The sequence below is a fragment of the Chlorocebus sabaeus genome, chromosome 19, assembly GCF_047675955.1.
Source record: "Chlorocebus sabaeus isolate Y175 chromosome 19, mChlSab1.0.hap1, whole genome shotgun sequence".
NCBI lineage: Eukaryota > Metazoa > Chordata > Mammalia > Primates > Cercopithecidae > Chlorocebus > Chlorocebus sabaeus.
In genome coordinates this window covers 15110235-15137513 of record NC_132922.1, presented here as the reverse complement: position 1 = coordinate 15137513, position 27279 = coordinate 15110235, and the positions used below count along the sequence as shown (strand labels likewise).

Below are 27279 nucleotides of genomic sequence, written 5' to 3'. Positions count from 1 at the left end.
AAAATAAAATAAAATAAAATAAAAAATAAAATAAAAAACTCTGGTCTCCCGCACAGCCGACTCTGCGTGAATTACTCTTTCTCTATTGCTATTCCCCCGTCTTGAGAAATCGGCTCTGTCTAGGTAGCGGGCAAGGTGAACCCACTGGGCAGTTACAGATTTGCCATTATATTGCTTGCAATTTTATATATATATTATGCACAAACAGCTATAACCTTGTATACAAGGTTAAATGCGAATGTCCTCCTTGCATGGTCAGATCCTAGCGCAGGAAGGACGCACCCCCTACAAACTGCTAGGCCAAAACGGTCATTCTGGCCTCATCCAGCCTCACGTGAGATCGCAATCTCCTGTCACTCAGGGCCTGAGGGGGCGGGGCCTGAAGCCCCGTACAATCAGGCGCGCTGGGGTGGGGACCCTTCAATCAGGCGCGCCGCCGGAAAGGAGAGGGCGGCTTCCGGGCTCTGACTGGCGGGCGCTTTGTCTCGTCTTCGCCACAGTAGGCTCTTCCTGTTAGTCTCCGCTGCTACTTCTTGACTCTGGGAGGCCCAGGTGGCTCTGCAGCAGACTCTGCCACCCCTGCGGGTATTGGGACATCCCTAGCTGACGCCAGGACACCCGGGAAGCAGAGGAAGGGTGAGTGGACTGCACCTGGCTTCCCAAAGTGGGGAAGAAGGCTAGTTGAAACTTCCTGGAACCAGCCATCGGCTGCGGAACCTGCGGACCGAGTCGCCGGGCGCAGCCGGGCCTCAGTCCCCTTCTGTGCAGAGCCGGGCGGGGCGGGCAGCGGGACCCCTGCGTCGTGTCTGTACCTGTGGGCGCCACTTCCGCCGGCCGGAGCCCTCTCGGGAACCCGGCGCCTCCCCCACCCAGGTAGTGCGGTGACCACCAGAGGGTGATCCGGGAGAGCCCCGACTCCGTGTGCGGGGTTCCAGCGTGGGAGGAGCTGTGGTTCATGGAGCTTCCAGTCCTACCTTTCTCCCCCTGAAATTAACCTGAGGTTTTGTTAAAACGTTAAACAGTGTGTTTGAGCAAACGGCGAATCATAAACCGGGTACCGCAGTCATGGTTTGTGGTTTGGGGTCCACAGGAGGGGCGTAAATGAGAGGCTTTGATAAGTTAATGAGGAAGCAAATCATATATATATAATATATATTATATAACATGTATAATATATATTACATATAAAATATATAATATATGTAACATATAATTTATAATGTATATTGTATATGTTATATATAACATATATATATATATATTTTTTTTTGAGACGGAGTCTTGCCCTGTAGCCAGGCTGGAGTGCAATGGTGCAGTCTCAGCTCACTGCAACCTCTGACTCCCGGGCTCAAGCGGTTCGTCTTCCTCAGCCTCCCAAGTAGCTGAGCTTACAGGCGCCTACCACCACGTCCAGCTAATTTTTGTATTTTTAGTAGAGACAGGGTTTCACCATGTTGGCTAGGTTGATCTCGAACTCCTGACCTTAATTGATCGCCTGCCTCGGCCTCCTAAAGCACTGGGATTACAGGTGTGAGCCACCTTGGCGAAAATATGTTTCTGTTTCCAAACATCTCACGAGAGGAAAGCGGGGAATAAATCATCTGACACTCTACTGTAAAAAAAAATCTTTGTGCCTCTCTTCATCTTTCCTAAGTGTACATATTACCAAAATGTCTTTAGGTTGAGGTCCCCCGGTGAAAACTTTACAGGGTGTTGTGTCCTCAGCCACTCTCCTGTCTTTTCCTAGTCCTGGCATTTTAGAACTGTCTGGGGATGACCCAGGATACCCACAGTGGCCATGTCTATTGGAGGGTCTAGTGAGTATCAGCCCCGGGGTCATCTCATCGCCAAGGACAGCCTGAGGTAGGGGGTAGAGTCTCTCAGGGGAGCAGCTGGATGCTCTTGGCCTTAGAGGAATCTCCTGGTATAGTTTCATCTAAAATGGTGACCCCTTAGGGTCATTAAAATTTTAGGATATTAAAATTAATGGACAATACAATGTAGTGTCATGAAAGTTAGGTCATTAAAACTGTTCCTCCAGCTGGAGTTTTTATTCCTGGGAGACACATTGATGGTTTGCCAATGGGATGCTGATACTGAGAGGAAAAGGCAGAAATGATTTCTGCTCTCTAAATAGTCTCAGACTTGTGAAGAGAGAAAAACCGTCCCAAAGGACAAGGAAAACCCGCCCCAGAGAGGACGTGCAAGAACCTGAATATTAAAATGCACTTAAAGGCCCACAGGAGGACAAAGAGCAGTGCCAGTGCCTCCTAGGAGGTCACTGAGTACTTTACTGAACAGGATGGGTGTCCCAAGGAAGAGGAATAGAATGGTCTGCCGGGACACTTAGAAAGGTCTGTGTTGGAGTCAGCACTGCCTCTCCCTGAGTTTGTTACCTTGAAAAGGCTTGTCCGCTTATTTGCCTTTCTATTTGCCTTTCGGTTTTTCATGGACTGTAAGATACATTTTGTCAGTACAGCTTGAAAGGTAAAAATACTATTTCCAAAGGGGCAAGGTAAAAGGATGTATTTTATTTGCTAAAAATTCGTATTTATTTCTTCCCCAGAGTGAGTGTAGTAAGTTTTAAAGGTCTGTTCTTTTTAAGGGTAATTTCAAATGGAATTGTAGGACTTAGCTTTGTAAATGATACTGGTGAAATGAAATGTGGTAGATAAATTTATGGTTTACAAAGATTCACCAAAATGTCAGTTCCCCTCTTGTAGCATGGTGAAGAATTTATGACAGTGGACACATCTGTATCCTCTTATCTGGATATCTGAGGGTCTTTTTGTTGTTTTTTGTTTTTTTGGAGACACTGTCTTGCTCTGTAGCCCGGCTAGAGTGCAGTGGCGCCATCTTTGCTTACTGCAACCTCCACCTCCCGGGTTCAAGTGATTCTCCTGTGTCAGCCTCCCGAGTAACTGGGATTATAGGCACCCACCACCACACCCAGCTAATTTTTGTATTTTTAGTAAACACGGGGTTTTAGGCCTGGCACGGTGGCTCATGCCTGTAATCCCAGCACTTTGGGAGGCCAAGGTGGGCGCATCACGAGGTCAGGAGTTCCAGACCAGCCTGGCCAACATGGTGAAACCCTGTCTCTACTAAAAATACAAAAAAATTAGCTGAGCGTGGTGGCAGGCACCTGTAATCCCAGCTACTCGGGAGGTTGAGGCAAGAGAATTGCTTGAACCCAGGAGGTGGAGGTTGCAGTGAGCCAAGATCTTGCCACTGCACCCCAGCCCAAGCGACAACGTGAGACTCTGTTTCAAAAAACAGACAAACAACAAAAAGACGGGGTTTTGCCATGTTGGCTAGGCTGGTCTCAACCTCCTGACGTCAGGTGATCACCCGCCTCAGCCTCCCAAGGTGCTGGGATTACAGGCGTGAGCCACCACGCCCGGCCCACTCTATTTTCTTTTTATTCCCTAAATCTTAATATGTTTGAGTTTGTCTGTTCCTTTATCACTTTTTTCTTACATAAAAAAAAATTCTGCCTAATCCTTCATAAAAAAAAAATCTTCCTGTGACTTCTGAAAGTGTTCTGGTTTTATCTTTCATATTTGATATATAATAAGTTGACTATTGTTCATGGAATAAAGAAGAATGCAATGCATTTTCCCAAGTAGATGCCAGCCTGGTTTGCCTCATATTTTAAAGTGCATGTGATTTCTTTTTCTATTCTACAGTGCCTACTCTATCATTCCTCAACTTTCCGTATAAGTGCTGGGTCATTAAGACTTTTTTTTCCCTGGATCTGCTTGCTCATCTGTCTGCTAATACTGTGCTGTCCTGAGTATTTTCGTTTGAAAATCTTAGAAGTATGTTAGACAAGCCATCACTCTTTTTTTAGATGACTAAAAATCATTAGACATTTGTCATTTTTACTACGTATGAAAAAGTAGTTTTTCTTGCCTAAAAAAACCTGATTTGGGAATTTATGTGATTTCATAGGAATAGCATCTGGAAGTGGTGACATTAATGTCATTTTAAAAACGTGTCAGTTTCCTTTTATTCCTTTCTGCCTTGACATTGTGCAATAGAAATTTAAAAAATTGTTGTATTAGTATTGTTAAATATCAATTTTTTTTATTTACTACTCAATTACATTTAATAAGCCTATTCTCTTTTGGTGTAATCACATGGAATGGGTTCAACTCCCCAGTTAACAAGTGACAGCACATGTAAAATACTGTCTACCGGGGAAATTCACTGAACACTTACTTTCAGACTGTGTTTTGGTGTCTGGTTCCCTAAGCACCACTGCAGTGACACAAAATAATAGACCTTCAGCAGAAAAAGTTTTGGCAAATATATTGCATAAGCCATTTAGAGGCAGTGAGTCGTTCTTATTACTTAGGTTGGTGGAATCCCTTTCAAAATGTAAGTTACTAATACAAAGATTGAACTTTGGGAGCAGGCATTTTTAAGAACAAGTAGTCTCAGGACTGATAATATTAACTCACTTATGCACATCAGCTAGGACTTTATTATGACAGATACTAGAAATGTACAAAGTGAAGTTAAAAGGTAACTCCTAGCAGCATATCGTAATCTTACTCCCTGGATTCTCTAATGAGATGGGTGTTTCTACTTTGCTGTTGCCTTTTTGAATAGTTCAATTCTAGCATTAGTACTGCTGTGTGGGAGGGAGTATGTGTGAACAGAGTAAGAGTTGTGACAATCAAGTCATAGGATAAATGCTTGGAAATTTTTGAATCATGTAAACAGCTTATGAATTGAGTATAGATTCCCAGTGCTGTCAGTCTCACCCATCCTTCTAGCCACATGTGTGGATTGTTCTAGGACTCCGTGGCTTTTGAGGATGTGGCTGTGAACTTTTCCCAGGAGGAATGGGCTTTGCTGGATTCTTATCATAAGAATCTCTACAGAGAAGTGATGCAGGAAACCTGCAGGAACCTGGCTTCTGTAGGTGAGAATGATAACATTTCACTTAATTACAGAAGTATTTCCCTATCATCAGTGCTATTTGTGATTTGGAATGTGGCAAGGGAATGATTTGGTGAATAAATCAGGCATGGGCACTGTGTACAATGAACATGAAATCTAGTAATGTTTCTATAGTTTGTAATAATTCATGATAATTTTGTGGGTCTGCATTTTAGGAAACAAATGGAAAGACCAGAATAGTGAAGATCACTTCGAAAAACCTGGGAAAGATATAAGATAATTTGCACTGAGAAGAGGAAATAAAGTCCTCTGAAGGAATCTTAGCTTGTCATGAACTTAAAAACAAGCAATCAAAACAAGTAAGGGTCACTTGAAATTTCTTTCTTTTTAGAAAAATTTCACCCAAAATGTAACGTACTTCAGTGTAGCAGTCAATGTTTGGAAAACAGTTTACTTGAAAATAGTACTACAAAAGTGTATATGAATGTTACTATTTTGGTCATAACCATGCAGGTGGTAGCTGTGTTTTCAGTAGTAACCCATTTACTTTCAAATAATTCAGTCATGGCAAAAAAAAAAAAAAAAAAAAAAAAAAAAAAAAGCGTTTTCCCTGGTATTGGCAGCAGTGTAAGTCCAAGACCTATTAATAAGTAGAAAGTTATTAAACCAATAATAATGTGCTTGTCATTTTTTTATAGAAATCATATGGTACAGAGATTGTGTGAAAGCAAAGAAGGTAGTCAGTATGGATAAGTTGTCAGCCAAATTCCAAATCTTGATCTGAATGAGAACATTTCTACTGGATTAAAACAATGTGAATGCAGTATTTGTGGAAAAGTCATTGTACGTCATTCCCTCCTTAATAGGCCTTCATAGGCACATCCTAGTTCACTCAGGATACAAACCATACGGAGAGAAGCAATATAAATGTGAACAGTGTGGGAAACTCTTCATTTCTGTTCCAGGTGTTAGAAGACACATGATAATGCACAGTGGAAATCCAGCTTGTAAATGTACAATATGTAGGAAAGCTTTTTATTTTCTCAATTCAGTTGAAAGACATCAGAGAACTCACACAGGAGAAAAACCCTATAAATGTAAACAATGTGGTAAAGCGTTCACTGTTTCCAGTTCTTGTCTAATACAGGAACGAACTCACACTGGAGAGAAACCCTACGAATGTAAGGAATGTGGGAAAACATTCAGATTTTCTTGTTCTTTTAAGACGCGTGAAAGGACTCACACTGGAGAAAGACCCTATAAATGTACCAAATGTGAGGAAGCCTTCACCTGTTCCACTTCCCTTCATGACCATGGAAGCGTTCATGCTGGAAAGAAACCCTATGAATGTAAACAGTGTGACCAAGCCTTCAGTCGCCTCAGTTCCCTTCACCTCCACGAACGAATTCATACTGGAGAAAAACCCTACGAATGTAAGAGATGTGGTAAAGCCTACACTTGTTCCAATCACCTTACTCGCCATGAAAGAAGTCATGATATAGAGGCTGGGGGTAGTGACTCAGCCTATAATCCCAGCACTTTGGGAGGCCAAGGTGTGTGTGTATTGAGCCCAGGAGTTCATAACCAGCCTGGATTAAAACAATGTGAAACAACCTGGGCAACATGGTGAAACCCCATCTCTACAAAAAATAAAATAATGCCGAGTGCGGTGGCTCATGCCAGCTACTCGGGAGGCTGAGGCAGGAGAATGGCGTGAACCTGGGAGGCGGAGCTTGCAGTGAGCCGAGATTGCACCACTGCCCTCCAGCCTGGGTGACAGAGCGAGACTCCGTCTCAAAAAAAAAATAATAATAATAATAATTAGCTGGGCGTGGTGGCACATTTCAGTTGTCTTAGTTCTTTTTCAAGGACATAAAAAGCCACGAGGGGTTGGGGGGAAGCCCTGTGCATGCGGATCACAAGGTCAGGAGATCGAGACCATCCTGGCCAACATGGTGAAACCTTGTCTCTACTAAAAATACATAGATTAGCTGGGTGTGGTAGCATATGCTTGTAATCCCAGCTACTCAGGAGGCTGAGGCAGGAGAATCACTTGAACCCAGGAGGCGGAAGTTGCAGTGAGCCGAGATTGTGCCACTGCACTCCAGCCTGGCGACAGAGTGAGACTGCATCTCAAAAATAAGTAAATAAATAAATAAATAAAGCCCCTTGAATGTAAGCAATGTGGTAAAACATTTACTCTTTCCCATTCCCTCATAAACACGAAAGAGCTCACACTGCAGAGAAACTTTAAGAATGTAGGAAATGTGGTCAAGCCTTCAGATTTTCCTGTTTTTGAAGATTTGGGAGGACTCAGAGTGGAGAAAAGCCTTTTGAATTTAAATTTGTGGTAAGGCCTTCAGTTGTGTTAGTTCCATTTGAAGACATCAGCTCAGTCCTGAGAAAAACCCTATGAATGTCCAGAACATGGGAACGCTTCATTTCTCTCATCCCCACTCAAGGACATATGAAAATGCACACTAGCTGGCTGGACCTTGTAAATACAAGAACGTGCACAGGATTCAAACTCTAATAGTTTAGAAACTGCAAGAATACTTTCAGTTTTAACATTTACTTGAAGTCATGTGAAAACTCCCACTGGAAAGAAGTTCTATAAGTGAAGCTTTTCTAATTTGGAAAGCCTGATGCAAATTAATTATCGTGCAGTACTTGAAAAACATGTATGAAATGTTACACAAGTTGCAAGTATATTGTTTTTATCAGTGGCTCATTCTTAAAGAGGCTTGAGTATGCATTTCACCTTGTTTTGCAGGGAAACTTCTGTAAATGCCCTTCAGGCAGTAGTACTTGAATTTCATAGATAATGATATTTTCTTAAGTTTGTTGGTAGAATTGTTGTTTATTCATTTGATAATGTGCTGGTTTCATGGTTGAATTTTGATGTTTTTCTAATATGTACAAAAAAATACAAAAATTAGCTGAGGGTGGTGGCGCACGCCTGTGGTCCCAGCTACCTGGGAGGCTGAGGCTGGAGGATCACTTGAGTTTGGGAGGTTGAGGCTGCAGTGAACCAAGATCGCACCACTGTACTCCAGCCTGGGCGATAGAGGGAGACCTTGTCTCAAAGCAAACGAGAAGCTGGAAGAAAATGAATATTGCAAAGCACTTACATAGATCTGAGGCCTTTTACATGCAAGGTTATTTGTGAGGATTATGAGATATCATAAAGGCAGGTAGGGTTAGCTCCATTTTACAGATGGAGAAGCTGAGGCTTAGAGGTGAAAACTTGCCCTGCAATACAGGATTCAGACCCCAGTAAGCCTACCTGGAAAGCCCTTCCCAGCATATTATGTTGTCCATAGAGGGAAAAGATGAGCAAAGAATGGGGACTTTTCAAGTATTCATGTGAATATCAATGATCGAATCATGTGTGGGTATCTTGAGTTTGGCAATATAAATGACTAGTTGTGCGGAAGCAAAATATCACATTTCCTGCTCCAGCAGAACTGTAGGATTCTCTAACCACAAGCATGACTCATGGTTGGAGTGCACACTCTGGATAATATAGATTTCAAATTCCAGCATATGATGAAGATATGGGAAACGTAGTTATTTACTTATTTATTGAGGCAGGGTCTCGCTCTGTTACCCAGGCTGGGATGCAGTGACATGATCTCACCTCACTGCAACCTCCACCTCCCGGGTTCAAGTGATCCTCCTGCCTCAGCCTCCCTAATAACTGGATTACAGGAGCCCACCACCACGCCCAGCTGATTTTTGTATTTTTAGTAGAGGTGAGGTTTCACCATGTTGGCCAGGCTGGTCTCGAACTCCCGACCTCAGGTGATCCACCTATCTCGGCCTCCCAAAGTGCTGGGATTACAGGTGTGAGCCACCGTGCCCAGCCAGATAAGGGAAATTTATACAGGAGGTTATAAAGCCTTATCGATGTTCCAACTTATTTTCTGGGTTTCATGTTCTGAGAACAATTACCAACCGTCTCAAATTCTGGGGTCATCAAAGCTCCGCAGTTTTGTTGCTGCTTGCTTCCAGACTTTTTTTTTTTTTTTTTTTTTTTGAGACGGAGTCTCGCTCTGTCACCCAAGCTGGAGTGCAGTGGCGCAACCTCGGCTCACTGCAAGCTCTGCCTCCCGGGTTCACGCCATTCTCCTGCCTCAGCCTCCCCAGCAGCTGGGACTACAGGCACCCGCCACCACGCCCGGCTAATTTTTTTTTTTTTTTCTGAGAGAGAGTCTCACTCACTTTGTCGCCCAGGCTGGAGTGCAGTGGCATGATCTTGGCTCAGTGAAACCTCTGCCTCCCAGGTTCAAGTGATTCTCCTGCCTCAGCTTCCTGATTAGCTGGGACTACAGGCTTGCACCACCATGCCCAGCTAATTTTTGTATTTTTGGTAGAAACGGGATTTCACCATGTTAGCCAGACTGGTCTCGAACTCCTGATGTCAAGTGATGTGCCTGTTTCCGTCTCCCCAAGTGCTGAGATTACAGGCGTGAGCCACCGCGCCCAGCCTCTTCAAGGAGACTTTGAAGCCTCTGGAGAGGCACCTACAGGTCCCAGTTTGGACATGAGCATCTCCAGCCCAGAGAGGGTCTCAGTAAAGAAACCCCACTGAGGATGGGCCAGCACCCCCAGGTGATGCAACTCCGTGGGTTTCTCCTGGGCATCACTACCTATCGGGAGAACCCGCTCCCAATGTTTAACGTGGGTTCTTTTCTATTTCCCAAGTGTCTCAGCTGGGTTGAGAAATAAAGGGAAAGAGCACAAGAGAGATAAATGTAAAGCTGGGTGTCTGGGGAGACATCACATGTCCGCAGGATCCGTGATGCTCCCCGAGCGGTAAAACCAGCAAGTTTTTATTAGCGATTTTCTTTTTTTTTTTTTTTTTTGAGAAGGAGTCTGACTCTGTCACCCAGGCTGGAGTGCAGTGGCCGGATCTCTGCTCACCGCAAGCTCCTCCTCCCGGGTTTACGCCATTCTCCTGCCTCAGCCTCCGGAGTAGCTGGGACTACAGGCACCCGCCACCTCACCCGGCTAGTTTTTTGTACTTTTTAGTAGAGACGGGGTTTCACCGTGTTAGCCAGGATGGTCTCGATCTCCTGACCTCGTGATCCGCCCGTCTCGGCCTCCCAAAGTGCTAGGATTACAGGCTTGAGTCACCGCGCCCGGCCATTAGCGATTTTCAAAAGGGGAGGGAGTGCACGAATAGGGTGTGGGTCACAGAGATCACATACTTCACAAGGTAATAAAATACCACAAAGCAAGTGGAGTCAGGGTGAGATCACAGGACCACGGGATGAGGTGAAATTAAAATTGCTAATGAAGTTTGGGGCACGCATTGTAATTGATAACATCTTATCAGGAAACAGGGTTTGAGAGCAGATAACCTGTCTGACCAAAATTTATTAGGTGGGAATTTTTGTCCACCTGATAAGCCTGGGAGCACTTTAGGAGACCAGGGCTTATTTCGTCCCTTCGGCTTCGACCAAAAAAGACGGGACGCCTTAAAAAGGGGCCGTCTATAAGCCTACCTTCAGGGTGCATTCTCTTTCTCAGGGATGTTCCTTGCTGAGAAAAAGAATTCGGCGATATTTCTCCTATTTGCTTAGGAAAGAGGAGGAATATAGCTCTGTTCCGTCCGGCTCACCGGCGGCCAGTTCAAAGTTACCTCTCTTGTTCCCTAAACATCGCTGTTATCCTGTTCTTTTTTTAAAATGCCCAGATTTCATATTGTTCAAACACACATGCTCTACAAACAATTTGTGCAGTTGACACAATCACAGGGTCCTGAGGCGACATTCATCCTCCTCAGTTTACAAAGAAGATGACGGGATTAAGAGATTAAAGTAAAGACAGGCATAGGAAATCACGATATTCATTGGGGAAGTGATAAGTGTCCATGAAATCTTCACAATTTATGTTCAGAGATTACAGTAAAGACAGGCATAAGAAATTATAAAAGTATTAATTTGGAGAACTAAAAAATGTCCATGAAATCTTCACAATTTATGTTCTTCTGCCGCGGCTTCAGCCGGTCCCTCTGTTCAGGGTCCCTGACTTCCCACAACACATCCCCTTTTCCCCTTTCAGACTCCTCTGGGTTGTTTGGCCTGGGAGCTGATGATGTAAGTGCATTTTTCATTGCAATGAGATCTTAGGGCTCTGTAGGACTTTGACGAAGAGTCAGGCCTGTGAGTGCTGTCAGACACTGGCCTGGAAGGTCTGGGGTCTCCCTGGTGTGCAGAGGGCAGGTCTTCACCATGTGATGACGCTTCACAGCCTGGGAAGGGCGTGTCTATCATTGCGCTTTTAATTTGCATTTGCCTAACTGTAAATTACATACTATCACACTGGTCTTTAAGCAAAAAAAAAAAAAAAAAAAAAAAGAAATTAAATACAAATTGTAGTCACACACTGCATAACGATGTTTTGGTCAAAGATGGACTGTATATACAATAGTGCTCCCATAAAATTATAATGGATTTTTTTTTTCTTTCTGAGATTGAGTCTCACTCTGTCACCCGAGCTGGAGTGCAGTGGTGCAATCTCAGCTCACTGCAACCTCTGCCTCCCGGGTTCAAGTGATTCTCCTGCCTCAGCCTCCCAAGTAGCTGGGATTACAGACATGTGCTACCATACCCGGCTAATTTTTTATTTTAGTACAGACAGGGTTTCATCATGTTGGCCAGGTTTGTCTCTAACTCCTGACCTCAGGTGATCCGCCAGCCTCGACCTCCCAAAGTCCTGGGGTTACAGGTGTAAGCCACCGTGCCCAGCCCATTTTAATCTTTTATATCGTATTTTTACTGTCCCTTTTCTATATTTAGAGATGTTTAGAGACACAAATACTTACCATTGTGTTATAGTTGCCTGCAATATTCGGTACAAGCGCATGCTGTACAGTTCTGTAGCCTGGGAGCAATAGGCCATACCACGTAGCCTAGGCATGGAATAGGCCAGACCACCTAGGTTTGTGTAAATACACTCTGTGATGTTTGTGCAATGATGAAATTGCCTAAGGATGTATTTCTTAGAATGTGTCCCCTTCGTTAGGTGATGAACGACTGCACTAGTGAGGTTGAGCATCTTTTCAAATATTTACTGGCCATTGGATATCTTCTTTTGTGAAGTGTCTATTCAAGTTTCTCATACACTTTTCTATTGAACTATTTATCTTCTTACTAATGATAGGAGTTCTTCGTGTTTGCTGGAAATGGGCCTTTTGTTGATCAAGGGACTGTTCAGTAACGAGAGTGAAGGAGGAGGGTGGAGAGTGGTGGGGGGCCTGTCATCAAGCCATGGAAACCACAGAAAAAGCCCTTGGCCTTAGCCTGAGAGCCATGGTGCCCTGGAGAAGGGTTTCTTACCACCTGACTATTCTGTTCTCTTCAAGACTGACAGCATCGGTGTCATTTGGGAGTTCGGTTAAAAATACAGAATTCCGGCTGGGTGCGGTGGCTCATGGCTGTAATCCCAACACTTTGGGAGGCCAAGGCAGGCGGATCATTTGAGGTCAAGAGTTCGAGGCCAACCTGAGCAACATAGTGAAATCCCGTCTCTACTGAAAATACAAAAAAATTAGTTGGGCGTGGTGGCACGCACCTGTAGTCCTAGCTACCCGGGAGGCTGAGGCAGGAGAATTGCTTGAACCCAGGAGACAGAGGTTGCAGTGAGCCAAGATCGCACCACTGCACTTCAGCCTGGGAGACAGAACAAGACTCCATCTCAAAAAGAAAAAAAAAAAATCGAGACTAGCCTGGCCAACATGGTGAAACCCTGTGTCTACTAAAAATACAAAAATTAGCTGGGAGTGGTGGCATGCACCTGTAGTCCCAGCTACTTGGGAGGCTGAGGCAGGAGAATCGCTTGAACCCGAGACGTGGAGGTTGCAGTGAGCCGAGATTGCAACACTGCACTCCAGCTTGGGCAGCAAGAGTGAAACTCCGTCTCAAAAAAAAAAAAAAAAAAAAGAAAGAAATACAGAATTCCAGCCCCTGTCCTGTCCAAGACCTCCTGAAACACAATCAGCAATTTGATAAGGTCTTCAGGGAATCATTTACACGGTAGTCTGGGCAGTGCTGGTTTGTCAAGAACCTTCAGGGTCACATCTGTGCTCTTCACAAACATTGCTTGGATTAAAAAGGGCAGAAGGGGCAGAGCTGTCCATGGTCATGGTTCTGTTCCAAGGTAAATATACGCTTTCCTCTGTGCTGATTTTTTCTGATGAGAAGACCAGAATATTTATGCAACTCCCTTGAGTGGTTATATATTTATAGGGGCAGGCAGTGGTCAACAGTGGCCCGAACCCTTGGACTCCTTGCTCAAAGCTGCCTCAGCTCATCTGCCTGAAATTCCAGTTACTGTCATGTTGTGCGGACCCATACAGGAACAAAATGTGCATCTCTCAGGTAGCTACCCTGCGCCCACAGACTGACAACAGGTGGTGACCCAGGTAAGTACTTCAACCGAATGAACTTTAATTTCCTTGACTACACAATGCGAGTAACAAATGTGCTTACTTTACAATGTTATTTGGAGTGGTACATGAGAAAATGGATGTCAAGTCTTTTTTTTCATTAAATGATATGTCAGTCAAAAGATTAGTGTGGATGGTGGTTACCACGGGTGGTGGACTCGAAATGGCCTGTGTTCACTTCCTTTTGCTTATCAAAGTGTTGACATTTGTTATCAAGATCAGGCAAAACATATGTGTGTGCAGGTTTTGAATAAAAAGCTAAAAAGATATCATCTTTATCAGTATCTAGATAGATTCAAAAAAGCAAAGCTAAGATAGTATTATGAATCAAAATGTCTTTTCTTCTATGCTCTGAAGAACTAATAGCATGTCAAAAAAATTATACTAAGGTATAAAACACACAAAATTTTCACACACACACACTTCTGAGAGTTTCTATTTTCACGGCTATTGTAGGCGCCAGTCTGTTGTTTCTGTGCTGAATGTTCTGGAAAGTCTGAAGCCAACATGCTTGGTTGCTCAAGAAATTCCTTTGTTGTATCTGAAATCTAGTAACTTCATTACATTTTCCCTGCTGCCACCATTCAGCAGCCATTTTTCCTGGGACCTACTGTGCTCTCTTATATCTAGAAATATTTCTTGAATTTTATCTTTAAATATTTGTTCTGTTCACATTTTCCAGTTTTCTTCTTTGAGGATTCCAAGGAGCATATGTTGGCATTAGCAAAATTCCTACTTATTCCATATGTTTTTGGTAAACTTTTTTTCAGCACTTTAACTTCATCCCTGTCTTCTATGTCTTTTTTTTAGTAGTGTCTGTTTCCTCGTGTATAAAATCCAATGAGCGTTGATTTTTTGTAATGAGTTTATTTTTCTCTTCTCTCCTAAGCTCCACCAGCTTCCATTTACTTTCCTCCTGTTACCTTGCCATGTTTCCTCTGAGCCCTCACATCTCTGTTTTATGGTCTTACATTGTAGGGGAAATTGCTTCACCAACTTTAATAAAATTAATTACAGAAGAATGATAGTTTCCATCAGCTTGCTGGCAGCATGTTTCTGGTGAGTGTTCTTTATCTGCCCTTTGTTTTTACTGTTGTTGCTGTCTGCCTTTAGGTCTTTCTGTTTTTTTTTTTTTTTTTGAGACAGGGTCTTGCTGTGTTGCCCAGGCTGGAGTGCAGTGCTGTGATTACAGCGCACTGCAGCCTCAACCTCCTGGACTCAAACAATCCTCCTACCTCAATCTCCCAAGTAGCTGGGCTACAGGTGTGCACCGCTACACCTGGCTAATTTTTTTCCTTTTTATTCTTTTTTTTTTTTTTTGTAGAGACAGGGTCTCACTTTGTTGCCCAGGTTGGTCTTGAACTTCTGGGCTCAAGCGATCCTCCCACTTTGGCCTCTTGAAGTGTTAGCATCACAGGTGTGAGCCACCTCACCCAATCCCTTTTTGTCTATATACTTAAATGCCTATAAATGTGTGTGTGTACATATATATATATATTTATTTTAATTATAGTGAAATATATATAACCTAAAGTTTTCTATTTCAAGCATTGTTAAGTGTACAGGTCAGTGGCATTAGGTGCACTCACATTGTTGTGCAGCCATGGCCACCATCATCCACAGAACTCTTGCAAAACTGAAACTTTGCCCCAAGTAAACATAACTCCTCATTCCCCTCCCCCAGCCCCTGGCAACCGCCACTCCTCTCCCTAGCTTCATGAATTTGACTACCCTAAGAATCCCATATGAGGGGAATCCTACAGCGTATGTCCTGTGAGTGGCTTATTTCACCGAGCAGAATGTCTTTAAGGTTCATCCATGCTGTAGCGTGGGTCAGAACTTCCTTCTGGCCAGGCACCGTGGCTCAGGCCTGTAATCCCAACACTTTGGGAGTCCAAGGTGGGTGGATAACCTGAGGTCAGAAGTTCAAGGCCAGACTGGCCAACATGGTGAAACCCCGTCTCTACTAAAAATAAAAAAATATTAGCCGGGCACGGTGGCACATGCCTGTAATCTCAGCTACTAGGGAGGCTGAGGCAGGAGAATTGCTTGAAGCCGGGAGGGGGAGGTTGCAGTGAGCCGAGATCGTGTCATTGTACTCCAGCCTGGGCAACAATAGTGGAACTCTGTCTCAAACAACAACAGGCCGGGCTCGGTGGCTGACGCCTGTAATCCCAGCACTTTGGGAGGCTGAGCGGGCGGATCACGAGGTCAGGAGATTGAGACCATCCTGGCTAACACGCTGAAATCCCATCTTTACTAAAAATACAAAAAATTAGCTGGGCGTGGTGGCGGGCGCCTGTTGTCCCAGCTACTCTGGGGGCTGAGGCAGGAGAATGGCATGAACCCGGGAGGTGGAGCTTTGCAGTGAACCGAGATCGTGCCACTGCACTCCAGCCTGGGCGACAGGCCGAGACTCCGTCTCAAAAAAAAAAAGATGTCCTTCTTTCTTGAGGAGGAATAATAGTTCATGATGTATATGTATCATCTTTTGTTCATCCATTCATCCATCAATGGACAGTTGGCTTGTTTCCATATTTTGGCTATTGTGAATAATTCTGCTATAACTATTGGTATACAAATATCTCTTTGAGACCCTGCTTTCAATTCTTTTGGGTATATATATATGGAGAAGTGGAATTGCTGGATCATATGTTAGTTTTATTTTTAATTTTTTGAGGAACCACCCTGTTGGTTCACACAGGGTGAAAAACGTGTTGTTTTTTATGGACCAGCTATCTTACACAGCAGCTGCATTGTTTTCCACTCCAACCGGCAATTCACAAGCATTCCAGCTTCTCCACAATATATATCTCACCATGTTTTTCTTTCTTTCTTTCCCTCCCTCCCTCCCTCCCTCCCTCCCTTCCCTTTCTCCCTCCCTCCCTCACGGAGTTTTGCTCTTGTCGCCCAGGCTGGAGTGCGGTGGTGTGATCTCAGCTCGCTGCAACCTCTGCCTCCCAGGTTCAAGTGATTCCCCTGCCTCAGCCTCCCGAGTAGCTGGGTTTACAGGTGTCACCACCGCACCTGGTTAATTTTTGTATTTTAGTAGAGATGGGGTTTGGCCATGTTGGCCAGGCTGGTCTTGAACTCCTGAACTCGAGTGATCCACCTGCCTCGGCCTCCCAAAGTGCTGGGATTACAGGCATGAGCCACCACACCCGGCTCATTTTTATTTTTTGGTAAGAGTCATCTGCATAAGCGTGAAGTGGTATCTCATGTGGTTTTCAAAATAATTATTATTTTTTAATTTTTTGTGGAGACAGAGTGTCGCTGTTGTTGCCCAGCTTGATCTTGAACTCCTAGCCTCAAGCGATCCTCCCACCTTAGCCTCCCAACATACTGGGATTACAGGCATAAGCCACCGTGCCTAACCTCATTGTGGTTTTGATTCGCATTTTCCTAATGATTAGAGACGTTGGGCATCTTTTCACATGCTCATTGGCACGTATTGGGAGAAATATCTATTCACGTCCTTTGTCCATTTTAAAAATTGGGGTTTTTTTGTTATTAATATTTTTTCTGTGTAGACCTTGTGTTGATGGCTTTTCTTCTTTTTATGGGCCAGTTACTTAGGGAAAATTAAATAGAAAAATACCAGGACTGTGTTCTAGGATAGCAGAACTGTTCTTTATGACCTAGGCCTTCCACCTGAATTTCTAGTATATATTCCTCCCCAGCAATGGAATTGGCAGTTTTCAGACTGTTCACAATGTGAGGTGTTTTCCCCTCTCTGCCTCAAAAACAAACTGCTTCCTATAAATATGGCTGGTCTCACTGTGTTTCCTCATTTAGTCATATCTTCACTGCTTTGTGAAACCAATCCGGATTCACTGCCAACCTGTACACCTTAGTCTTACTATTTTGAACACAGCGTTTTATTGTTGCACTTTGGGGATACCCCTCACCTGAAATTTGCATTTATCAACATCCTCTCTCCTCTTCGTCCCAAAGCCCTGCTCATTCCCATTGCTTTTGGCATCCTTTTAATCTAGTTTATCTATTTCCCCTAGTCTCTAATAGATGGTATCTGTTTCATTTTCCTTGTTGCTTATGGGTAATTTTTGAAAGAAGAGAAATTGAGAATGTGATCCATTCATGTTCAAACCAGAAGTCTTTGCAAGCACTTCTGAGAGTTACTGTATTATGATGGAGACAGTGAGAGGCTTGACAGCAAAAGAAACAGATGCTGGGGTCCCTTCCTGCACCCTCTCTCTGGGACAGCTTCCTCTGAGTTATTCCTCGACCCCTCCACCTACCATTGGTGTTTCCCAGCTCCAGCCTCAGTGCTCTTCTCCTCTTCAAGCTCTCCAACCTCCGTGGATTTTATGTTTACGAATTTCCATCTTGGAGTCACCAGGCCTCAGCTCCATATGGCGCCCAGCCACTCATTGCCTCTCTGAATGACTGTGGGGTTGGTTTTCTTCTTTAGGAGGGGAAGCTGCATCTCTTCCGGCCCAGGATCCATTGTCACCTTCAGAGAGAGAAGCGCCAAGGGATCCTCAGAGACACCATGACGGCAGCGCCAACCAAAATCCACCCAGGTAATCCTCCCCTGTTCAGTAAGTTCTCTTGACCCCAGCTCACCGTCCCCACCTACGATGGGAGATGCTAGAGATTATGAAGTGACTTGAGGTACTGGATGTGGCTGTTCCTGGGTCCGAAAGTGAAGGTGAGGAACTAAAGTCCCTTTCCTGCCCTATTTCCCATGAGATTCTGCTCACGCTCCTCCTACAATTAGAGACCTGTCATCCTGGTTTCCTTAGCTATGGTGACTATCCTTCACGAACCTCAAATGCGGATACATACTCAAGTCAGAATACAACATCTGTGTTGGCCATAGTGGCCAAGCCTGTAATCCCAGCACTTTGGGAGGCTGAGGCAGGTGGATCACGTGAGGTCAGGAGTTTAAGACCAGCCTGGCCAACATGGTAAAACCCCATCTCTACTAAAGATACAAAAATTAGCCAGGCATGGTGGTGCACACCTGTAATCCCAGCTACTCGGAAAGCTGAGGCAGGAGAATCGCTTGAACCTGGGAGGCGGAGGTTGCAGTGAGCTGAGACCACGCCACTGCATTCCAGCCTGGGTGACAGAGCAAGATTCTGTCTCAAAAAAAAAAAAAAAAAAAAAAAAAATCTGTGTTATCCCTCCTGCGCCTGCTACTCTTTTTTTTTTTTTTGAGACAAAGTCTGGCTCTGTCGCCCAGGCTGGAGTGCAGTGGCGCGATCTCGGCTCACTGCAACCTCCGCCTGCTAGGTTCACACCATTCTCCTGCCTCAGCCTCCCGAGTAGCTGGGACTACAGGCGCCTGCCACCACGCCCGGCTAATTTTTTGTATTTTTAGTAGAAAGGGGGTTTCACTGTGTTCGCCAGGATGGTCTCGATCTCCTGACCTTGTGATCCGCCCACCTCGGCCTCCCAAAGTGCTGGGATTACAGGCATGAGCCACCGCGCCCGGCCACACCTGCAACTCTTAATGAGTTCAGTTTTGTGGTCAGTCCAGGCACTGCTATCTAATTGTGTGGTCGAGAATTCCAGATTTGTTTTTGGCCCAGCCATGCCTTCTCACTACATGGCCCCCGAGGGACATATTAGCATGAGGGACAATGGGGAACAGTAGCAGCAGAAAAGGACAATGCCTCATTTTACCTTCTGGCATGTGGCTGACTCTCCAGCGCGGAGCTCTCTGGCAGAATGGACTGAACTACATGGCTTAGGTCTATACGAGCCTCTCCCTCTCTCTAAAACCAGACTCCAAGTTCAGGACCACTCTGTCCTCCAGCGATGAGTGCAGGGTGCCCGGCTGAGAAGAGGTGAGAAAGCAAGATAAATGAACTCAAACTCCGTGTTGAGAGAGGAGGCAGGAGCGAGGAGCGGGCTCCTTGCATCTGTGTGTGATTGCTGAGCACAGTGGCCACAGCCTCCACTAAAGGTGACCCCCTGGGTGTCTTGTAATGGAAACCACTCAGAAGAGTCTAACGCCCTCTTTGGGAGATGTGAGGCAAAGCAGGGGGAGAAGGGCAGTTCTTTCTCAGCCCTCAGTGTGATATTCTGAGCTTTCTCAGTGGAAGATGCATTTTTAAATTATCAGAAATGGGTCGATTATGAAATATGATGGTTCGTGAAATAGCTGTGTACATAATCAAGCACAAGTTGGCATTGTTTGACCTCTCATCCTATGTATAAAGCACAAAAGTTGCATAGGAGATGATTTTAACTGGGAGGAAACTATGAGCCCGTTTCATGGACAGACCCAGAACCCGTCCAGTGGTTCTCCCACTCCCGCTATTTGATCATCCTCTGCCTTTGCTGGGTCTCAGGCCTGCTCACTCCCTTCTTGCCTCCTCCCCAAAATAAAGTGTAATAGAGTCATCTCCCAAGATCTATTCTAGCCTGGTACAGCAGGGAGGGCTGAGCAATATATTAAACATAAAAAACTTAGTGTCAGCTGGGCGCAGTGGCTCAGGACTTTAATCCCAGCACTTTGGGAGGCTGAAGTGGCCGGATGGATCACCTGAGGCCAGGAGGTCGACAGCCTGGTCAACGTGGTGAAACCCCGTCTCTATTAAGAATACAAAAATTAACTGGGCATGGTGGTGCACACCCATAATCCCAGCTACTCGGGAGGCTGAGTCAGGAGAATCGCTTGAACCAGGGAGGCAGAGGTTGCAAAGCTGAGATCATGCCACTGCACTCCAGCCTGGGCCACAGAGCAAGACTGTGTATCAAAAATTAAATACATACACACATACATACATAAGAAAACAAAACTTAGTGTCATGAACAATGAAGTCTTATTCTAAGTGTTGCTCAGTATCTGCCATTTACTGGTCATACACAGAATAGGCAGGAAAGCACAGATAAGACACATCTCTACCTTCAAGGTGAAGCTCCGGGCTGCCACAATAAACCACTTGCTGCATCAGCTGAAACCTCTGCACCGTACCTATCTATGTAGAGCATAGGAAGAGAGCAAAGAAATACAAAGCAGAACGCCTAAAATAATGTGACAAATCAAAGTTGAACAATTATAACAGAAAATTAATATGAATATGAATAACATGAAGAAGAGTATCAAACTGGGTCAAAATCAGATTTGAGTAATTTTCTACATCTAAGAGATAGCCTGAAATAAATAGGACACAAAAGGCCAAAATAACAAGTTAGAAAAACTTACACAGAACAAACAAAGAAGACAATATGAATATTTAATAGTATGAATTTGTCAGACTTTCTTTGTCTTACCATGTGCTTGGCAGCATTCCCAGCACCCCATGGATTACTGTACAAGCTGGAGATTTTATAATGATAAAAAATGAATAATAAATCTCATTATTAAACTCTTTATTCTATTGGCTTTTGTTGTTGTGGAGGCGGAGTCTCGCTCTGTCACCCAGCCTGGAGTGCAGTGGTGCAATCTCAGCGCACTGCAACCTCTACCTCCTGGGTTCAAGAGATTCTCCTGCCTCAGCCTCCCGAGTAGCTGGGACTACAGGTGCCCCCACCATGCCCGGCTAATTTTTGTATTTTTAGTAGAGACAGCGTTTCACCATGTTGGCCAGGCTGGTCTCAAACTCCTGACCTCAGGTGATCTGCCTGCCTCAGCCTCCCAAAGTGCTGGGATTACAGGCGTGAGCCACCATGCCTGGCTTCTATTGGCTTTTATTATAAAACTAACATGTTACTTTGGTAACAAAGCTCAATAACATAGATGAGTGAAAAGTGCAAAAGTATTTTGTCACCCCAGCCCTAAATCTCACTCCCTAAGCCTGTTCACATTTGGTGTATCTCCTTCGAGAATATTCCCCTACTCCTACATCGCATATACAGTACTTTAAAAAAAAATGAGAAAAGAATATAAAGAACATTTTCTTCAACCTATTTTCTTTTGCTTAATATATCCTAGACCTCTTTCTAGGTCAGTTTTACATAGATTTGCCTCGTTCCTTTTCACATCCATAAGCCTTTATTTTGTATTGCTCTATTTTCATGTAAACAGTCCTAGACATGGATTTTTCAAATTGTTTCCATTTCCTTTATACAACTTCAGATAACTGGATGAACATCCGTACACGTTTGTCTGTGTACCTGCTGTTGTGTTGTGTCTGTGGTGGGTGAATTTCTAGAGGTGAGATGCTGAGGGTCAGGCATGTGTACTTCTCGTGTTAAGAGACACCCTGAGAAGGCCAGGTGCAGTGGCTTATGCCTGTAATCCTGGCACTTTGGGAGGCCAAGGAGGGTGGATTGTTTGAGCTCAGGAGTTGGAGATCAGCCTGGGCAACATGGCGAATCCCCATCTCCATATATATATTTTTATATATTAGCTGGGCATGGTGGCACACACCTGTAGTCCCAGCCACTTGGGGGGGTAAGACAGGAGGATCACTTGAGCCTGGGAGGTTACTGCGGTGAGCCGAGATTGTGTCACTGCACTCCAGCCTAGTTGCCAAAATGAGACCATCTCCAAAACAAAAAAAGATACCCTAAATCATCCTTCCAAAAGCCATAGCGGCCGAGTGCAGTGGCTCACGCCTGTAATCCCGGCACTTTGTGAAGCCAAGATGGGTGGATCACCTGAGGTCAGGAGTTCGAGACCAGCCTGGCCAACAGGGCAAAACCCTATCTCTACTTAAAGTATAAAAGTTAGCCTGGTGTGGTGGTGGGTGCATGTAATCCCAGCTACTTGGGAGGCTGAGGTGGGAGAATCACCTGAACCTGGCGGCAGAGGTAGTGAGCCGAGATCATGCCACCACACTTCAGCCTGGGTGACAGAGCGAGACTCGCTCTCAAAAAAAAAAAAAAAAGCAATGTAATCTTATGCTAAGCAAAGTGTCTTATGTCTCAACCAAGTGTACGTGTTCTCCTGTCTCTTTTTCGCCCACACAGGATGCCAAACTAATCAATGAAACAGTAGCTGGCCATGGTCTAAATTTGTGTTTTGGGGCGACTAGTGATGTCAAGCACCTTGTCCCATATTTACTGGCCACAGTACTTCTTTTGTGAAACACCTATTCAAAGAACATAATAAATAATTGTACATAGAAAATTAGAACCAGGTGCAGTTTGAAAGACCACGGACTTTGTTAGGGTTTTTTAAGTCTCTTCAAAAAAGAATAGGCAGGCCAGGTGCGGTGGCTTGTGCCTGTAATCCCAGCATTTTGAGTCTGAGGCAGGCAGATCACCTGAGGTCAGGAGTTCAAGACCAGCCTGACCATCATGGTGAAACCCTCTCTCTACTAAAAATACAAAACTTAGCCAGGCATGGTGGCAGGCACCTGTAATCCCAGCTACTCAGAAGGCTGAGGCAGGAGAGTTGCTTGAACCTAGGTGGCGGAGGTTGCAGTGACTGAGATCACACCACTGCACTCCAGCCTGGGTGACAGAGAGCCTCTATTGCAAAAGAAAAAGAAAAAAAAAAAAGAAAAAAGAAAAGAAAAAAATAGACTTAGGTGAGGACTGGGAGAGACAGGTTTCAGGAATGGGGAAGAGAGTCACATTTATTAATCATATTATAAGCTTAAATTTAAAAAAATCTAAAGCATCCTATGTGGCAAATGAGGAAATTTGCAAGTTTCTGGTTCCAAGGTGTTACCTGGTAAGTTCTCTTAAGCTTTCAGAAAACAAACAATTCTCATGTTGTACAAATTGTCGCAGAAATAGAAAAAATATGCTATTGAATACATTCTGTGAAGCAAATATAACACCGATGATAAACTGTGATCACAAGAAAACTATGGCTCAATATCATGTATTTCTCTATGATGAATATAGGAATAAAATACTAGAGGATATAAATCTATAACATTCTGATTCAAAAATATGCAATGACCAAGTTGGGGGTTTTCCTGGAATGTATGGGTAATTCAGTATATGGAAATCTATGCTAAGAATGCACCACATTCATGGGATAAACAAAAAAGGGAAAGAATAATCATCTCATTGGAGTTTGAAAATTCCACACTTAGTCCTAATAAAAATGTCTAAGTATAGGAATAAAACACACTGCCTTATCATGATGAAAACCAACTGCCAACTGTGAAATACTAGAGTCAATATCATAATATAAAATAAGGATGCAAGGAAACCCAATAAGGCATGAAACCAACATAAGAAAACAAAATACTAAAAACAGAAATAAAAGTCCAACATTATTCATTCATGAATTATTCATTCAATAACTACTACAGTAATAAACATGTAGTCAAGCACAAGAGTATTAAAAATGAGTAACATTTCTATAAGTAACAAGACAAGTTAGAAAACATTACATTAAAAGACCACTATTCATAATTGCATCAAAACAATGTACAACATCAAAGAAATACATGTTAGCAACAAATGTAAAGAATCAAGTCTTATGTGAAAGAAAATGGAAGCCATGACTCCCTGGGAAGCTATATGCTATTGCTGGGTGGAGATACAGCAGATCCTTAGCCTTAATGAGGGAGTTATCCTGAGACCCTCTCAACTGCTCGTGTTTGAAAATACTACATCAAATAACTTCCTTTGTAAAGTTTAACTAAAAATGTAAAGTTTAACTAAAAACATAAGCAGCTCCTCAGGCCGCTGCATGAAGCAGTGTGGCAGGGGGGAAGGGGCCAATCACTGGTTCCATCACTGGTTACAGTAGAGGCAGCAGGCAGGACAAGGTGGCAACATTATCAAAGAACTCATCTGGATAACAAAAGTGTTAAGACCCCAAAGCACGGTTGGGCACGGTGGCTCACGCCTGTAATCCCAACACTTTGGGAGGCCAGCGTGGGCAGATCACTTGAGGCCAGGAGTTTGAGATTAGCCTGGCCAACATGTTGAAACCCTGTCTCTTCTAAAAATACAAAAAATTAGCCAGGTTGGTAGTGCGCACCTGTAGTCCCAGCTACTCGGGAGGCTGAGGCAGGAGAATTACTTGAACCGGGAGATAGTGCCACTGCACTGCAGCCTGGACAACAGAGCAAGACCCTGTCTCAAAAAAAAAAAAAAAAAGATGCCAAAGTGCCATGATAAGGGAGTATTTCTATAAACAGGACAATACATCTTCTCTTAAGGAAACAGCATAGAGTCATCAAAAATAATCATTATAACAACTGCATAGCAAGATGGAAAATACTTGTATAACATTACATTTTAAAAACAGGGCACGTGGCTGGCCACATCGGCTCATTCCTGTAATCCCAGCACTTTGGGAGGCTGAGGCAGATGGATCACCTGAGGTCGGGAGTTTGAGACCAGCCTGGCCAACATGGTGAAACCCCCATCTCTACTACAAATACAAGAATTAGCTGGGCGTGGTGGTGTGCACCTGTAATTCCAATGACTCGGGAGGCTGAGACAGGACAATCACTTGAACCCAGGAGGTAGAGGTTGCAGTGAGCCGAGATTGCACCGCTGCATTCCAGCCTGGGTGACAGAGTGAGACCGTCTCAAAAAAATAATAATAATAAATAATAAAAACAGGACACACCATTATAAGTATAAAAACCATGCAAGAAATAATATGGATTTGAAAAATTACTGGAAGTAGAGAATAAAATCAATAGTAGTGGAACTAGGGGTGATTTTTGTCAAATTATATTTTTTGTCAAATTTGACAATTTTTTTGTCAAATTATATTGAAAATACATTTAGCCGGGCACGGTGACTCACGCCTGTAATCCCAGCACTTTGGGAGGCCGAGGCGGGCGGATCACAAGGTCAGGAGATGGAGACCACGGTGAAACCCCGTCTCTACTAAAAATACAAAAAATTAGCCGGGCGCAGTGGCGGGCGCCTGTAGTCCCAGCTGCTCAGGAGGCTGAGGCAGGAGAATGGCGCGAACCCGGGAGGCGGAGCTTACAGTGAGCCGAGATCGCGCCACTGCACTCCAGCCTGGGCGACACAGCGAGATTCTGTCTCAAAAAAAAAAAAAAAAAAAAAAAGAAAATACATTTAAAGTGATTTTGAGCAACAAAAGAAGCTGCAATGTGAGAAAGAGTGTCTGAACAAGGTGGAGTCTGCCGTGTTGCCTGTCTGGGCAAAACCAACCACCATCCCACCCACGAGCCTTGTCATCAGGCAGGTGTCATTCAGCAGAGACCAGACTGTGCCTCTCTCAGGATTATAGATGATAGGCACTGGACAGAATGATCGTTCACTTGCTCCCAAGTTAACAGTGTTATCAATAACATGGCCCCAGTTGTCTTGGTGCCTATCACTGTGTTATTGGATGATTCTCAGAAGACTTTTGTGACTTAATGAAATGGGAAAAGTTCCCTTATTCCCCTTGCTCGGTATAAAACAGGCTGTGGCTCATTTCTTTGGTGCCCTGCAGCTCAAACCCCTAGGGACAGCATATGGACGTGCAGGTCGTGAGGAGCATGGGCTCCGACCCCACAGCAGTGCCATCTAGGGTTCAGTGTTTGCAGCTCCCGAAGCCCCAGGGAGCTTATCGGAAGGATAAGGCAGACCTCTGGTCTAATTTCTGTATTCCAGGGTTCTTGCCCTAGTGTGCCAGAAAAATTGGATCACACGTGGGCTTGGAGAATGAGTGCAAGGTTTTATTGAATGTAGCTCTCAGCAGATGGATGGGGAGCCAGAAAGGGGATGGAGTGGGAAGGTGGTCTTTCCCTGGAGTTGGGCCACTCAGCGGCCGGGTTCTCCTCCAACTGCCTTTGGCTGAATTCCATGTCATCCAGCCGTGGATGACCTGTCAGCATCTGTCGGTGTGTTCTTCTGGCCGTGTGTTCCTCTCGAGGTCCAGCTGCTTGTGTGTGTCTACCTGCTAGGTGGGGAAATGGCGAGCCAGAGAGGTCTTGGAAAATGCAACATTTGGGAACGAAAACAGAAATGCTTGTCCTCACTTAGATCCATGGGCCCAGGCCGGAGGGTGGAACCCTCACCAGGGACCATGCCCTTCTCTACGCAGCACTTCCCCGCCCACTCCCATTTCATTAATGTATAATGTCAACATTTCAAAAGTGCTTTACCAATCTACTTTGCCACCAGAAGCCTAAGAGATTTTCAGTTTTATTGCATCCTAGTCAGCCTTGGGCATTCCCATGGTTTGTTCGGTTAAAATCATTAGACAAAAATCATGTGACATTTCTGAGACATTAAGATTTTTGTTGTATTCTAACTTTTTTTTTTCTTCTAATTCTCCAATATTGTAATTAGACAGCCGACTTTCCCGGAGCGCTGTTATGTCTTTTTGGACTGAGATGACTCAAGAAGAAATGTCCCTAATCTTCGTCCATCTCCAGACTTGGGAGAAGGTTGTGAAGAAATGTGGCTTCCAAAGGTAATCTACGGAGGTGAGGTCTGGGGGAAGTCCCCAGAACCTGAGTTCTGTAAGGGCAGAGAACGGACTGTTATGCTTATGGCCACAATCCCAGCATCTAAAACGGTGTCTGGCACAGACCCGGCACTCAATGAGTATTTGGGTTTTGTTTTGTTTTGTTTTGTTTTGTTTTGTTTTGTTTTGTTTTGAGACAGAGTCTCTTCTCTGTCACCCAGGTTGGAGTGCAGTGGCACGATCTCAGCTCACTGCAGCCTCTGCTTCCCTGGTTCAAGTGATTCTCCTGCCTAAGCCTCCTGAGTAGCTGGGATTACAGACGCCTGCCACCACGCCCGGCTAATTTTCATATTGTTTGTAGAGATGGAGTTTTGCCATGTTGGCCAGTCTGGTCTTGAACTCATGACCTCAAATGCTCCACCTACCTCGGCCTCCCAATGTGCTGGGATTACAGATGTGAGCCACCACGCCTAGCCGTCAATGAGTATTTGAATGAAGGAATAAAATCTGATTGTTAATATCCAGATCTGTAGCCACCTTCATAGGATGAAACTACAAATGGGTTCCAACCAAGTTGGCTGACGCGTTGCTCATGTTGTCTCATGTGCAATTGGAGATATGCAAAAAAGGGGAAAAACGTACA

The 27279-nt window shown here is 44.3% G+C and overlaps 1 protein-coding gene across 4 annotated transcripts; it reads left to right on the top strand.

Annotated features, from left to right (window-relative positions):
- Positions 1-439: 439 nt before the first annotated feature.
- On the top strand, positions 440-26740 carry LOC103223236 (uncharacterized). Of its 4 annotated transcripts, XM_073006763.1 has the most exons (8): positions 440-636; positions 4807-4933; positions 5127-5270; positions 6137-6344; positions 13167-13342; positions 14345-14425; positions 17799-17910; positions 26519-26740. In XM_073006763.1, the coding sequence occupies exons 6-8, from the start codon at positions 14417-14419 to the stop codon at positions 26644-26646; spliced, it is 249 nt and encodes an 82-aa protein (XP_072862864.1). In that variant the 5' UTR covers positions 440-636; positions 4807-4933; positions 5127-5270; positions 6137-6344; positions 13167-13342; positions 14345-14416; the 3' UTR covers positions 26647-26740. The 4 variants fall into 4 exon arrangements, with proteins under 4 accessions (XP_072862864.1, XP_072862862.1, XP_072862863.1 ...); XM_073006761.1 differs by lacking the exons at positions 14345-14425; positions 26519-26740 and having other exon boundaries at positions 6059-6344; positions 17799-17885; XM_073006762.1 differs by lacking the exons at positions 17799-17910; positions 26519-26740 and having other exon boundaries at positions 14345-14420.
- Positions 26741-27279: the final 539 nt, after the last annotated feature.